The sequence below is a fragment of the Conger conger genome, chromosome 1, assembly GCF_963514075.1.
Source record: "Conger conger chromosome 1, fConCon1.1, whole genome shotgun sequence".
In the NCBI taxonomy this organism is placed as follows: Eukaryota; Metazoa; Chordata; class Actinopteri; order Anguilliformes; family Congridae; genus Conger; species Conger conger.
This window is the reverse complement of record NC_083760.1, coordinates 74,162,415-74,178,316: the sequence shown is the minus strand read 5'-3', so window position 1 is coordinate 74,178,316 and position 15,902 is coordinate 74,162,415. Positions and strand designations below refer to the sequence as shown.

The following is a 15,902-nucleotide window of genomic DNA, read 5'->3' as shown; positions in this document are numbered from 1 at the left end:
CTGAACATTAAATCACTAACTCACTTCTTAGGCAATAAACCTTCTTTCATTTTGGCCATATGCTGTATCTGCAAACTTTTAAAAGTTCATTGCTCTCAAATCAATCACAATATGGAGGCTCCAGTGTAGGGGGTGGAGCTACAAACAGAAAATTGAATGAAAGGCTGTGTTGCAGACAAACCCACCGCCAAGACTGGAGGATCCAGGGGGGCTGAATGAGGCGGAGGGGTTTGGAAATCTTCCCAGCATTGGACACCTAAAAGGCAGCTAGTTCCCATATTTGCTTTGCAGGAATGTGTCTAGGAAACACAGCTTTTAGGCAATTAATGGTCCAGGGCAGACATACCCCTCCTCAATTTAACAGCAGTCACTGTGATTTATATGGGCCTGACTGGCACAGCTGTCAGGACGTTAAGGCTACAGTGATGAACCACAATATCAATGTTCCAGTTCATCGCTGCTCACTATTTATATTCCTTCTCTGTACCACTTTCTTAATGAAGTTTCTCTTTGGCTGTGGCTTGAGCTGAGCTGCCGTGGCAACAACCTTGTCTTGGCAACAATCTACTGTTATATTTCACTTCATGTAGTTGTATGATTTGAAGCTGTGAGACAAGTTAAGACCATATACATTTTATACACTAAGATTTACACATTATTTTTACACTTAAAGGTTTTTTTTAATTTATTTATTTATTTCCAGATTTTTCCCTTTTTCTCCCAATTTGGTAGCCAATTGTACCTCATCTGATTCAATTGGAGGTAGTCGTATTAGATGTACCGCCCGTACCCCGTCCCTCGGCGGCCCGAAGGAGAACGACACGCCTTCTTCAAGCCGTCTCGTGCCCGTTGCCGTGATTCCGAGGCGCCCAAGGTGCTTATTGTGCGGCGATCTAATAACCCTGCCAAGTCCCCCCCTCTGGAGCAGCGAGCCAATTATTGCTGCCCCACGTGAGCCGGCCAGGCAGGACCGAGAATCGAACCCCGGTCCCCAGTGTGCAACTGCAGCAAACTGCAACCGCAAGTCTGCTGCGTCTTAGCCTGTTGCGCCACCGCGGCTCGCCACACTTAAAGGTTTGACGCATTGTGTGTTCAGAGATGCTCATCTGCATACCATTGTTGTAATGCATGGTTATTTGTGTTACTGTCACCTTCCTGTCAGCTTCGACCAGTCTGGCCCTTCTCCTCTGACCTCTCTCATTTCAGGCAAAGCTGGCTTTCTTAGGCAATATTCCCTGGTACGCACATACAATATATTCTTTGAAGCATCCCAAAAACAGATCTAGGGGGGGAAACTGGTTAATGCCAGTTTCCCATCAACTCATGTATGTACACATCACATCAGCATCACCCACATCTCCCAGCATGTATTTGACCCAGTTTGTGCATGACCCAGAACATACATGCCATAAACCGTGAACTATGCTCCGCAAGGCATCCACCAACAATTGAGCAATGGCTTCATCCAGTTTCTCCTGATCACTCCCTACATCTTTCCTATGATTTTGGTTCCCAGGAAGAACACCTCTGGAATCATGGGTAACAAAAGTCCTGAAAGTAGAGGCAGCTGTTAGACAGATTGCTGCCATCCCAGAGGGCCAAGGCTGCTGCTAAATGTGCACTGCCTCTCTGTCTGCTTGTAGTCCACATCTGGATAGTTTTGCGAAATTGGAGGTATGGTGTGCTGCAGGGGTCAGATATGGCCAGAGGGAGGAGCATCGAGGATGACAGCATTTGAAGAAGCACTGGAGCAGAGTAGTTACACTTCCCTTGTAATATTTATCAAAATGTATGATTTACAGGGGTTGATGGTGCATTATATGAATCGAACAGTGCTAGTTGTCAAGACTGAATACATTTATCCAAGGTGCAGGCTGAGAAATGTATCAGTCTGTCATATCTGTGAGCTGCTTGTCATTTAGCATGGTGAGCACCTGGTGCCTGCACAGTACTGCATTGTTGTGGCCAGGCTGAATTAGAGAATAGTTTATTCTACCCCGTGTTTTGCACAGAAACCCACCAATAGAAATGTATAGAGATGAGACTGTTATTCAAATAAATAAAAGTTTTATGTATGATTGTGTGCATGATTTTTCAATAGAGTGGAGCAGATAACAGAAATCCAGAGAGCACTGTGTCAATGTTCCATGTATCTGAACCCTTGACGCTGTTCTCCTCCTGAGAGAAGGATCATAACATAAACTCTGCAATGCAACCTCAAAAGCAGTTCTTTGGGGCTGTGGCATCCAGAAGTAGCTGGTAAGTCCCATCCCCGTCCCATGTCAAATAAGGCCTGTGCTGCTAAACACATTTCCTAATAACATCAACTCCCCTGCAGCCAATGAAGTCAAGATTCACACTTTCCAATTCTCGTACATAAAGACTAAGATTTAAGCTTGATGAAGCTTTCGGCAGGTTTGTTAAAGAGAATATACTGTATGTACACATGTAGCTGGAAGTGGGGGAAATCCAGGCACCCTCTTTCAGGCTGTCCCTCTCCAAGAACATCACGGCAGTGACCTGGGCATGCAGATTCTTCCTGTACAACATCTGGAGAATCTGTCCCTTCCTCACCACCTACTCAACCCAGCTCTTGGTCCTGTCATGGTACTGTCCTGCCTGGACTACTGCAACTCTCTGCTGGCTGGCCTTCCGGCATGTGCCGTCAGACCCCTGCAACCCATCCAGAACAGAACGCCACAGCTCTTTCTGCTACCTCTGGACGCTTACCGTCTCCCCCACGTCACACCTGCCCTTCCACAACTGCTGTCTGTTCTGGCCTCACAGTGGTGGAATCACCTTCCTGTGGATTTCAGAACAGCAGAATCTTTGACACCTTCATTACATTAAAGGCTTTTGGCAGACGCTCTTATCCAGCACAAAACTGAAGATTCACCTTTTCAAGGTGCAAAATCTTACTATTTGTGGTTTTCTAGTTGCCAAAACTGTGGTATTGTTACTTGGTCAGTTTATCTCCAAGGCTTCAAGTTTTTATCTATGTGATCACTGTAACACTTACCGTACATCCCTCTAGAGTTCTCAGCACACTTCTCCCTGGTTATGATTTGCAGTTTATTGTACGTCACTCTGGATAAGAGCGTCTGCCAAATGACTGTAATGTCATGTAATGTATGGAAACTGTCCCTTGTCTCTCAGTGCGGGCAGGCAGTCCATAGAGTGGTGAGTGAATGAATGAAGCTGGCATCATGCCTGCGAGCTCTTAACCCACTGTGGGGGCTTGGACCGCAGGGGTTTGATAGTGAATGGGACCAGGCAGCTGACAGTTCAAGAGAGAATAATAAGAAACAGGGAACCCTGCAGTTCTTCTTGGGGTATGCATATGAGTATTTGTGTGTGGGAGGGGGGAGGGGGGCCCATCTGGATTTCAGATTAGCTTCAGGTGATGGGTGTGTGCAGAGAATGGCCCTAACAACCAGGAGTGTTATATATTTAAACAGACTGAAAAATACTTGGGAAGAACTGGGAATTCCCTATTATTTTTAGTCACCAATCACCCAGCTTAATGAGCCTGGGACTTTACAGCAAGTGAGATTTCTGGGAAAGTTCCTGGGTCACAGTGAGGTCAAATGCCAGGAAACTGCAGTACTTGTTGGGAACCTCAACATGAGGACAACATTTGGACAAGAGGCAAGGCCCAGTGATCATATCATATCAAATAGCACAATAGCTTCTGAGATCAGTATGGAAAACTCCATATGCTTTAACTTCCTAAAAGGCAGTGCTGAGACAAAGACAGGAAACAAGCACGCAACATCAAACATAAACTGCCTGGTCATGGATTTAGCTTCCCCATTTTATAGCATTGCACAATGAAGTGCAATTTGAAGTGTTAGCCATGAGTAATTGATCTGTCCTGTTGATCCTGCCCTCCTCCACATGCTATGATTTGTTTAACAAGCAGGGACATGCACTGCTGTACATGCAGTTTAATATATTTTCAAGAACAATAATAAACTTTAATGTGAGAACTGTGAACCATTTAGTAAAACATTGCAGGCTAACCTAAATGTAAAGTAATACAATGAAGTATAATTGTTGGACTTGAATATAGAGACCCTGATTAAAAGAGATTATATTATTTGTTAAAGAGAAATAAAAATATGATCAAATTTAATCGGATTTCAGCTGAAGTAGTGCAAGCACCCCCCATTGTTTAGTCGATATTAATACATTGATTCTTGAATTGCATATACTGTCATGTATCAAATACGGTTTCCAGGGAAAATCCTTTCATTGTTTTCCTACATGTATTTTTAAGTGTTTTTTTATTTTTTATTTTATTACTTTTTACATTTTGGCATGCATGAGAAACTACATCCCTACACGGTGGTGCCTAGATAATGATAGCTTGAAACACAATACTATGTACATTGTAGCAGCCTAGCTAATTGTATTGAACATCCAATTTAAAAAAGGTGCCCATTACAAACATTTAACATCGCGTCATTCCACCAGGTGTTTGCCAATTAACTATGTTTGCTTGGAGATCAAGAGTCTTGGGTAATATAACTATAGGGTCATTCAAATGTCATGCCCACCTGTGAAGTCCACAGCATTAACCTTTCTATACTTTATGTGTAACGACCCTCAGTGAAGCAGTTATATACACTGGATATACCAGGATATACACTGTTCTACACAGAATATAAAGCAACTGGGTTGTCTATAACCTTGAGTGTTGTGATGAGCAAATATCCATCCCTATGCAAAGATATTAGAGTATTAAGAAAACAAATTAAATGTTCCAATGGCTTGCTGGATATGGAATATGGCCTTTCCCCCTGTTTTATTGCTTGCTTTTCAAAGTCAATGCTTGAGGGTGGACTAACACTCCATCTAGTGTTTTCTCAGTCTCACAAAAAATTTACTGGGATTATAGAAATCCAGCTAGATGCGTTTTTGACCTTGTGTTGCCTGTCACCTGGTGGCCATTACACGTTTTGCACTCAAGAACCGTCGAGGACTGCATCTAGCTTCAGGCGTCCTTCTCACGTCATATTAGACAGAGACGTGTGTGTTTTGTTAAATATAATTTCAGATTCACTTCGGCTGAATATTTGCATCGGCTATATAAATTGAAATGAAAGATTTGACATTCATGATTAATGTTCATGAAATTTAGCGAGACAAAAAAGTTCCCAAAAGTTTACCAATGGATAAAATCTAATGTAATCTTTGTCCTAAATCTACCATAACTAGCCTGCTCTTGTATCAAGCGATTTATTCGGCCTCTTGTTTGATATCCTGCAAGACAGGATCAGTATCTCCAAAACACGTTAAAAGGAAAATATATGCTACTTCAGGAGTAGCCTTTTGATACAACTGATCAATTTCATCCATCCTTCACTTTTCCCTGCAATGGTCAGTTTGGTTTCTTTGCCTATGAAAGTACACGCGAGTGTTGCTTACATGCTGTAGCCTAATGATTTGTCTGAACCACAAATAATAATCCAACATATTGCACAGGTCAGTGTGGTTTCAGTAGCAAATACTATAATCCAATGCCCGAAAAAGTATGCATCTATGTAGCCTAAGACTATGCCAAAATTTGTATTTGTAGGTTACTGTAGTGTACCTGGGTCACCTTTGGGTAATACATTTTAATTATCTTATCATTTGTACCACTGCCATTAAAATAAGCCCTTCACTCGATACGTGAAATTTAAACTAAAACGAATAGTTTTCCAAATAAATTCAATGTGTCCGAACAGAACGTCCACATCCACTCGCTGCACCAGATTCTTTAGATCAGAGGTGACCAGTTTTATACGAAGATCGTGCCATTACGCATAATTCAACGTAATCAACCTTGATAAGCAGAGCCAGGCGTTCGGGAAAAAGCACTTTCGTATGAGAATCACTGCTTGGCATTTTCGTTTACGTACCAAAACAAATGCCAAATGCTAACTTCTTAGCGAGTGCAAGTTGGGCAACACCGTGGACCCACATGAGCCATACGGCATTATTTTAGCTACAGCAGATGGTGGGAGTGCGGTTTGATTTCCCGTTAAAAACCTCACCACGCCCCGCTAATGTTACTTCACGGGCAGCCATTTTGTCTGTTTAGGATATAGAAAATTATGCCGAACGTTGGGTCAAAGCAGTCTCTGGAGGTTCATCCTTTAAAGCTAAAGTGATTGGAAAAACGGAATGAGTATTTTAATGCTGTGGAAGAATGACACAACCCATTTATCTAATAGCCCGATAATCTCTCCAACAGCAGCCCAATCTTGTAGCGCATTTCAACAACTGGGCTAAATGGTGGAAAAGAATAAAGGGCTGCTTCATTTCAACGGTAGTTCTAGTGCAAAGGCGCCAATAAGAACAAAGAGTAGGCGGACGTAAAATTTAAAAGAGGGATAATGACAGCCTGCCTGACTAATCGAAATGTACTGCGTGTGTAATTTTAGCCAATTGCTACACTAGTCTTGCACGATTATGTTGATCAGACTGATCTTTTTGAATGGCACTTAGGTTCTCCAATAAAATTACGGAAAAAATAAATGATCCAATACCGAGACAAAGGGGCGTAACTTGTGAGAGGGGGCTGGGTACGAGGTATCATGGAGGCTCAGTTAACGAGTAGCAGCCATTGATGAAAGCCGAGGTATAGGGCTGGGCACTGGAGTTTCGGCAATTTTTTTAATTTAGATTTTTTTTTTCTCATTTGAAATTTTTTAAATTTATTTATTCATAGCTTTTAGAAATGGAGATGAAGAAGAGAATCAGTTTAGAATTGAGGAACAGGACTCCAGTTCAGGTATGGATAACGCTTTTATTTATTTTGTAAGAATTGAGAGGTCGTGGTGTTGGCTAGCAGTTTGTAGTTGTGAGATTCTCATCAATAGAGAGCAAGAAGGTAGCCGCGGTAGACCACATGGGTACTCCGAGGATGTGACTGGTATTCAACTTGCAAGTTGCGGCTCGGCTTTTGGCTAACGTTTACCATATTTTGATCAGATTTCGAATCCCTCCCCGTAATGGCGATGGCGTTTAACCGACGAGATCACAGGCTCCAATGGTGTTTCAAACTGTTGAAGATATATTTCCTTTCTCCTTCTGCACTATTCAGTTCCAGCCTCGAAGGTGGGACGTAATGTGTACAAATCAATGTTTTCCAAATTCCCCGTCTGAGTTCCCTATCTTGGTCGCTAATTTTGGCTAGTTAAAGTAGCCGCTAATATCAGTCCCTCATTTGAGGCGTTTGAAATTCGTCCGGGTTCTGCAAGAGTCCTAGCTAACTCGCGGTTAACCCTTTAGGTGGTGTGTCTGCCAGATTTTAGCCACGCTGTCTCGCTATGTGTTTTTGGCAACAAGTTTTGCCTGAAATCCGACAAGAGAAAATCTGCTTAGCAAGCGAAATGCCGAACAGGTTTATGACCCCCAAGTTCTTTGCACATGCAAAGGCGATAAATGTATTGCGACGCTGCTTGCGGAACAAATTATTTAATGGAAGTGCCAAGTTTATTATGTTCTCGTTATCGTTTTGTTGCCAACGAACACTTGCTGCACTGTAACCTAATGTGGCTAACATTTTACGACGTGTCCATATCGGTGTCCAGCCCCTAGGTACGTTTGTGTATGCGTTTACGAATGCGTTTTAGTCCTACAGGCTGGACCGTGACCTTTATTAAATGTTGTTTAAAATTATTGTTGTGGAATTAATAGGTACACCGAGCCAACATTGACTACATTCAGTGGCTAACTAATGTGAATGAATGAGTGGAGGAGGATCCTCCTAAGGTGTAGAATGGCCAATGTTAAGTCGTGTAGGCTAGAGGAAGGCATTTTGTTGCACTGTTGAGACCCTCGCCAGCCGTATGACTTGTATAAATGTATTTGCGTAAACGAAACGTCCTTTTTTGCCATTGCTGACGCTACTTTGAATATTTTCTATTCGATTTGGCCGGTTATAGTTTCTTATTCGAGGGAGCTTGTTAGCTAACAGCGGTCTTAGGTACCAACAAAGTCTTGGGGACTTCAGTGCATTGGAGATCACTCATTCATTTAGCGAACTAGACGAATGGCTCCTTTATGTCTTTCCTCTCCACCAAGAGGACGACTGCCTAGTTGGTTACGTTAACGTTTGGCGGGATGATCTCCCCAAGCAGCTAGCTAGCAAGCTAACGTTAATAGTAATGTTTCGTTCGTCTGCGAACTAAGCGTAGGTTAAATGGCACAGGTTCCCATTTTGCTCCGTTATTTTTTTCTAATCTACCGTCATATGAATTGAAAGACTGATAGATGTTAGGATGGTCCAGGTCCCCTTCCCTCAGCCTTGGATTATACCCTCGGTCCTCCTTACCGACCTTACGCTGTATACGCCGAAGAGCCAAAACATCATGACCACCCACAGATGACGCAAATAACGTTGATTATCAACTGCGCATGTCGAGATCTCGGCTGTATTAGATGGTAAGAGAACAGGTCTCATAATCGACGTGTTGGATGCCAGGGAAGTGGGCATGCGTAAAGGCCTGAGCGACTTTGATAAGGGCCAGATCGTTATGGCCAGACGATTGGGTCGGAGCATCTCCGAAACCGCAAGGCTTGTGGGGTGCTCCCGGTCAGCAGTGGTGAGTACCACCCGGCGGTGGTCCGAAGAGGGGCAAACCACGAACCGCCGACAGGGTGGTGTGTGCCCAAGGCTCATCGATGCGCGAGGGCACTGAAGACTACTGTGGTACAAGTCGCATGGAAATTTGAAAGATGCTTACAGGCTGATACTTAAAGTTCACTCAAAAATAATTTAAAGTATGTTGTCACTTACCCAGGGTACTGTAACCATCCAAATGGTTTCGATGTATAATTTTCAAGATTTGATAACTTTTCGGATACTGTTTACCATTTGGACCTCCCCCGGTCTACTCATTCATGCTAATCAATTCGCCGGCAACTTGCATTAAAAAAAAATTAAAAAAAACTCAGCAGGAGCATATCTCCAAATATACCAACAGTTACTCGTGGACATCGACAGAGCTAAATAAATGCACATTTATTTAAGCCAGAACTAGTTAACTTTCCGCGAAAGCACACAAGTTTCTGCAGAAGTTGCACAGTTTGGTAAGTTGCTCATCAAAACAATGCAAAACTTCGCCCAAGCAATTAACCCAGAATACTCCGGTGCTTCGGTGGAAACTCGCTTTTGCGGACAGTTAGCTAGTTTCTAAAATTGTTACGATAATTCATCAAGTAATTCGATGTATTATGGAAGGATTTTTGCGTCTGAGCAAGGATCTCGTGATGAGCAAGCACGAGTCAGGATTCATTCAGTTAAAAGATTCTCAGACCATTAATTCCAGGTTTGTGTTCTGTTGACAGTATTTGTCCAGGTTGATGTTTAAACATCTGTCATGTAAATCAAAATGGAGCATGACATTTGCCAAGTTCCATTCTGTTTTGCATAAATAAGGAGCGCTACATGCTGTCTATTACTACCTTAAAGTTTTGGGGCTCATTTTCTTTGTGTGATCAAAAGCCATGTTTTTGTTTCAAATATCATGGATTAAAAAAAAAAATACTTCTGTAATTTTTCTGTTTACTCCTGGGGTTACATTGTTCAGTAATGTTGGTAGTACGCAATTAAACATTAGCACAGCGTTTAAAAAGCATGAACCCTGCACACGCAGGTGGCAGAGCTGGTGGTTGACAACTGTCGTACGAGTGATGGGGAGGTGGAGGGTCTTACGGATGACTTCAAGGAGCTGGAGTTTCTCAGCATGGTCAACGTGGGCCTGACTTCCCTGGCTAAGCTGCCCTCACTGCCAAAACTGCGCAAGGTATGGGACCTGGAGCCCCACTGGGCTTAGCATCGGCACGGTTCAATCCCTTTTAATTCAGTCCAAACGAGTTTCAGTAAAGCCAAGTCAACTGGCACTAATATTTTTTACTTTCTTGAACTGTAAGGTAAAAATTGATAGTATTAGAAAGGTTGTATGTTGTTATTTGGTATTGCTTTTAAACCGTGACCAGTTCGAAACGTGTCCTCCTAACCGTATTATTTGTATTTTTCCTTTATTAAAAAAAGAAGCTATAATTCTATGCTTCGTGTTCCAGTTGGAGCTCAGTGACAACAACATCTCAGGAGCTCTGGAAACGCTGTCGGAGAAGTGTCCCAACCTGACGTACCTGAACCTGAGTGGCAACAAGATCAAGGAGTTGCGCACAGTGGAGGCACTGGTAAGAGGGCTGTCCGTGGCTTCTGAAGCAGCACAGTGTTGTGCTTAGCAGCACTAGGGCACTCTGTATTTAGAACAACTTTACATGTTGCCTGCGACTGCGGCAGCAGTATCTCTAAAGGTGAAATCACTTATTTATTTTGGTATTGTTCAAACTGCATGTTCTTATCCATAAGTATGATCCCTAATGCCCCCATCAGGGTCAAATGCATATTTTTGAAATGCTGGAACTCTTTAAACTAACTTTAAAATTCTGCAACTCTCGTAATTCTCAGTGTACAGTGAGATACATTTTATTTGCTGAAAATAGATATTTCTTTTAAGATTGTTGGTGAATAAAGGCATAGTCCAGAGGTGTCCAATCTTATCCTAAAAGGCCCGGCGTGGGTGCAGGTTTTTGTTTTAACCCAGCAGTAACACACCTGATTATACTAATGAACTAACCGTGGTCTTTAATCAAGACCTTGATGAGTAAAATCAGCTGTCTTAGTCCTGTGCTAAAACCTAAACTCACACCGGTCCTTTCTGGACAAGATTGGACACCCCTGGCATAGTCGAATCTATTCACCACATTATGCAACTGTCACACTTCTAAGGGTGTCCTCTTGCATTTATACATGTTTCATTTTGTATTTGGAAGTGAAATTACTTCTTTATAATGGTGTAAAATGAACTGGAAAGGCTGGATTTAACTGCCCTAAAGGAATTCATCACCACGTGAACCTTAAAGATGTTATGATCTTATTTACATCTCTAAGCTCTCCCCAACAGCAGATTGAATGGATGGTTCAATTGTTTGATTGGACAGATGACTCAAAGCTAGCCCCCCTAAACACAGTAGATTTCAGTAATTTGTTCTCCAGAGCCCTTACACATTCATACTATTGCCGTCAACTTTAGTCTTTGTGCTCACACTGTGGAATACATTCAAGATGAATGCATGCACTGGCAGTGTATTCACTCAACATACTCCCCTAAGCAATAGTGTTGATATTCCCACATACTTGAGTCAGTCTTGAGTATGTTGCCTGTTCCAGTCACCATTTGTATCTGTATGAAATTTCTTCTTGTGATGCGGTCCAGATTACCAGTGGCAGTGGTGAGCGCCAGTACCAATTGGGTCTCTCGTTGTAGCAAAACCTGAAAAACCTGAAGAGTTTGGACTTGTTCAACTGTGAGATCACCACTCTGGAGGAGTACCGGGAGAGCGTGTTCGAGCTGCTGCCTCAGGTCACCTATCTTGATGGATTTGACCAAGAGGACAATGAGGCTCCGGATTCTGAGGCCGATGACGATGGTAAGGACCGGATTTCTGGGAATGCTCTGTGAGGAATATGTCTACCGTAAATCCTCAAATTGTGGCCGGGGTCTTTTATTTACTTAGGCTGCACAAAGCACAGGCCTTTAGTTGGGGCAGGCTTGTATTCGAGACAGGCCTTTATTTCTTATTAGGCTTCTGTTGTAGAATTTTATTCTTAGAAATAAAGTAAAAGGCTACACTTAAAGTGGGCCAACACTGTTCAACATGTCCTGTAACCGTTCAGTAATCAATTAGTGTAGGCTAATCAGGAACACCGTTTGGTAAGTCATAGTGTCAGTCTTAACAGACTTAGTTTATTGCAAATATTCTCAAACACAATGCAAGTCCAGAATCCATAATATAACTACTTGCCAGACACGCCTTCATGAACAATAACAAATTAGCGTAGATAACAGCAAGTTAAGGATATTTTTTTTTCCTAAAGTGCGTTTTATTGTGAGACATGCGTTTCGTTTGGAGCAGCATGCCGGTAGGCTATCAAAAGATCTTCGCTTTGGTTTGGGATTTAATTTACTTTTGGACTGTTTGATTCTATTGCTAAATGTTGGGACTGATGGGCACTGAAATCTGGGCGGTATTTGATGGTTCACTGTTAAGTTTTATGTAGTTGAAAGAGTGTCGGGATTTCCACCCGTCTGTTTATTGCGAGCCAAGGCAAACGCTTTCAATCATTCATTGAACGTGCGCTGTGCTGTAAATATATGGAAACCTTATTGCGTAGCCAAGTAGCCTAAATTCAGTTGCCTGATTTACGTTTTATTAAATTCGTAGGCTGGAATGCCTCGTGGCAACAATCGTGTTTAAATGTATACTGCTTCAGCCTTTGGCAAGCTACTCGGAAGTGGGCGGCAAGCGACTGGTAGCTTGAGAGCAACGTGTTGGAGACCTATGGTGTAGGACAACAACTTTTCATTGGCAACAGTATTAAACCAACCAACAATTTAAAATATTAATAAGAGCTCTTTTATTTCATTGAGTTAAATCGAAACAATGTCTTCTAGTGCTCATGGACTGATAGCCCTACTGGTAGGCAATATTACCCCGGCTTGTATTTGGGGCCCGGTGTTTATTTGTCCGAATCGACCACGCCCCCGGCTATTATCCGAGGCCCGGCTTGAAATAGAATCCCGGACACAATTTGAGGATTTACGGTAGTACAGCCATGCATTTGTCAGATCGGTTTGAATTGCGTTCGTGAAATCGTGTCTGCCTTGGAATGAAAATATAATAAGTAATTAACTCTTGCTTGGTTAATCATTGGACTGTGGGCCTCTGTGTGCTTCAGTTTGTGTGGGATTAGAAGGCCGACTCACTTTCGATAAAGTGCAAGGTAAAAGTTCCATTGTTCAGATCTGTTTATCTGCCATGGCTTTACCAATTAAGATGCTATGCAGTATTTATTTCAGCACACATGAGCTTCTCTTATTTGCACATTAGTTATCGTAACCATGTGAACCATGAAATTATCATTTTCAGATGAGGATGAGGATGATGAGGAAGGAGCAGGCCCTACAGGAGACTGCGACGATGACGACGACGATGACGATGATGATGATGACGATGATGAGGGCTCGGAGGGAGGTGAAGAGGTTGGGCTATCTTACCTCATGAAAGAGGGGATCCAGGTAGAGTGATATGACCATGGTGTGAAAGTTTATGATTAGTTTTTGCTTATGTGTCACAGCTAATGTCTTCTGAAGCGCATTGTGCTTGGTCTGGCAGTTTTGTAGACTGGCAGTTGACCAGTGTGCCTTAGTTGTTTGCTTCTGGGTTTTTCCTAGGATGAAGAGGATGATGATGACTATGTAGAGGAGGAGGAGGAAGGTAAGCATTTTGACCCTTAATAAATTTGGTTTGGTATGCTTTAGGACAGACTGACTGCACAAGCTTCAATTTAGTAGTGTACAGTGTACGGTTTTGATGAAAAATGCTGCTCTCGAGATGGATTTGGGTAAGAAAATATGTCAAGGTTCAAATTTCATTTCACTACCTGAACGGTTTACATTTTGACCTCAACTGTCTTCATCAGACCATGAAGACTGAATGTTAACCATTTGTCAGTGTCTACCTTGTAGCACTCCTCTAGTACACTCTGGGCTGTAGTGTGAAGTATTGGAGGGGGCATAGATGAGTGCAGGAGGCACAGCTGTACAGTCTAATTCTAAATTGACTGGGCGGGAGGTGGGGGGGTGGGCGATGACTGGTAAAAAGTGACTGGTATTCACAGCTGTAACCGCAAAACAAGTAGCTTGATTTGCTGGATTTAAATTGTAGGCTAGCAGTTGAAATGATGTATAATCCTTGTCACATCATTGAATCCCTGTGGAAAGTGGTGTGAGAACCCTGTCATGTTCTTCTGTAGAAGATGGGGCTGGAGTGCATGGACAGAAGCGAAAACGGGACCCTGAAGATGAGGGAGAGGATGATGACGAAGATGACGACTAGCCCTGCCGGAACCCAATCACGGGTTCCAGAACTAAGCTGTAGAACAACGGGGGGAAAGTGTGATCTTGCAGATTCAGTTCTTTGTTATACCATAGATATCACTGTAGAAGCTGTGTTTCTTTTTATATATATATATAAATATATTACAAAAGAAAGGAAAGGTTTCAACAATTCATTTGTAATCATTCCAGGATTTCTTTTTTTCCCCTGTTATTGTATTGTTAATAAGGGGCCAGAGGTGGATGGGTGTAGTGTTCATTAAAAACTGTGAGCCAATGGCTGGTTGCCTGTAGGGCACTGAATTGGCTTCACAAAATTAGATGTGCACAATCGGTTAAGAACTGTGTACCTTGATAAACTGAAGTTCCATGTTTCAAAGGTGCGTCTTGCACCGTTCACCTGCCGGTGGCTATGGTGTCCTTTTGTTTTGCTATCTGTGTGACTTTACTGAGACCATAGTAATCTAGAGTAAGGCTTCTGCTTGCCTGGGTTCTACTAAGGTTGGTGTGAATGCAGTGTCTGCCAACAAAACAGGCCAGATATTAATTGATACGGGCAGCAACATTTAACGACCGTAATGTTGTGCTTGGAACTTTCCCAGAAATTTGCCTGCAACTGGTTACCCTATGCTGTTTTGTGGGGGTCACTATTTCACCGTGCTTTTGTATAGGATAGGATGTTTATTTTAGTGTCACTTAATGATCCTCATATTAGTCAATGGCAGTTGAAGAGTCCTCGTGAGTTATTGTGGGGGGGGGGCATTATAGGGAGGTACTGGAAAGTTACTTTTTTTTCTTTTTTAATGCTAATGTTGGTCCTGGAGACACAATGTTGCTTGGGGTTTAAAGTTAATAAAAACTTTGAGCTAAAGACCTGAACATGTTCATTCCAACCATTTGTCTCCATTCAAAAGCTCAGGTGGACCAGAAGGGTCTTGCAGATCTCCAGGGACCTGACCGGTCATCTCACTGAAATCATCATGTCTTTTATTTCTGTCAAGCTGTGGACAAAAAGAGCTTTTTCCTTTTTTTTATTTTTATTTTATTGAGCAAGAACTTTAATCATGTTTGTATTGCAATATGTATATAGTATCTGTTCCAACCTTTGTATCTCCTGTGTACATTTTATTTAGAATTCTTTTTTTTTGGATCATCTTTGATCCTTTTAAGTAAATACAAAGCACAGGTCAGGAGGTAAAGAATCAAATCCATTACACAAGCTTTTTTTATTTTCTGTCCTCTGCTGTTGTGACAGTTGTGTGGTTGATGTTTGTGTGCAGTAAACTTTTAGGGTGTTTTTAAAATAAAAAGAAATTTGCTTTAATATGTTTTGACTTGTTGCAACACGTTAGGTTGTGCATTTCAATTGGCCATGGCTGGATGGTTTTGTGTAGTTTTATTTCCCTGTTTGATATTTCAGTTGTCTTGGCCAATCAAAAGTATACAAGTGTGCAGTGAATATTTGCGGTATACCTATGTTTCTGATGACCTGCTGGTTTTACAGTGACTGGTATCAAACACTTCATTGCACATAAAAACTGGACTCATCAAAGATGTACATAAATACACTGTTAACAGACCCTCATCCTTTCCTCAATGGAGAACATGATGAATTCATACATTTGTTGACATTTTTGAGCAAAATGGCTTTTGTACATTCCAGTATTTTAAACCTATGTTTGTGCCTGGTAAAGAAAATATGGGATCCCCTGAGGCATAGCATTAACATTTGATCACAAAAAACACTATAACTGAAATGTGTGTTTAGATATATTTTAAAAATGTAGATATGCGGAAACACTTTTGTTCCTGTTAGGCCACCATTTCTGTTCTTAGCGGGCCAACCGAGGAAGAGCTCACCTTGGACTGCACAGGGTCATTTCTGGTTTTTTTCTCACTGTTTTCTCACTGATGGGGGGGCCTGTCACCTGCCTGGAG

General features: G+C 42.1%; 1 protein-coding gene across 2 annotated transcripts; it reads left to right on the top strand.

Moving 5' to 3' along the window:
* The first annotated feature begins 6,599 nt into the window (after window positions 1-6,599).
* Window positions 6,600-15,288, top strand: LOC133127681 (acidic leucine-rich nuclear phosphoprotein 32 family member E-like). 2 transcript variants are annotated; one of them, XM_061240761.1, is made up of 7 exons: window positions 6,600-6,781; window positions 9,651-9,800; window positions 10,078-10,200; window positions 11,334-11,496; window positions 12,997-13,145; window positions 13,302-13,344; window positions 13,883-15,288. In XM_061240761.1, exons 1-7 carry the CDS (start codon window positions 6,728-6,730, stop codon window positions 13,963-13,965), a joined length of 765 nt encoding a protein of 254 aa, XP_061096745.1. In that variant the 5' UTR covers window positions 6,600-6,727; the 3' UTR covers window positions 13,966-15,288. The 2 variants fall into 2 exon arrangements, with proteins under 2 accessions (XP_061096745.1, XP_061096736.1); XM_061240752.1 differs by lacking the exon at window positions 6,600-6,781 and adding an exon at window positions 8,478-8,597.
* Window positions 15,289-15,902: the final 614 nt, after the last annotated feature.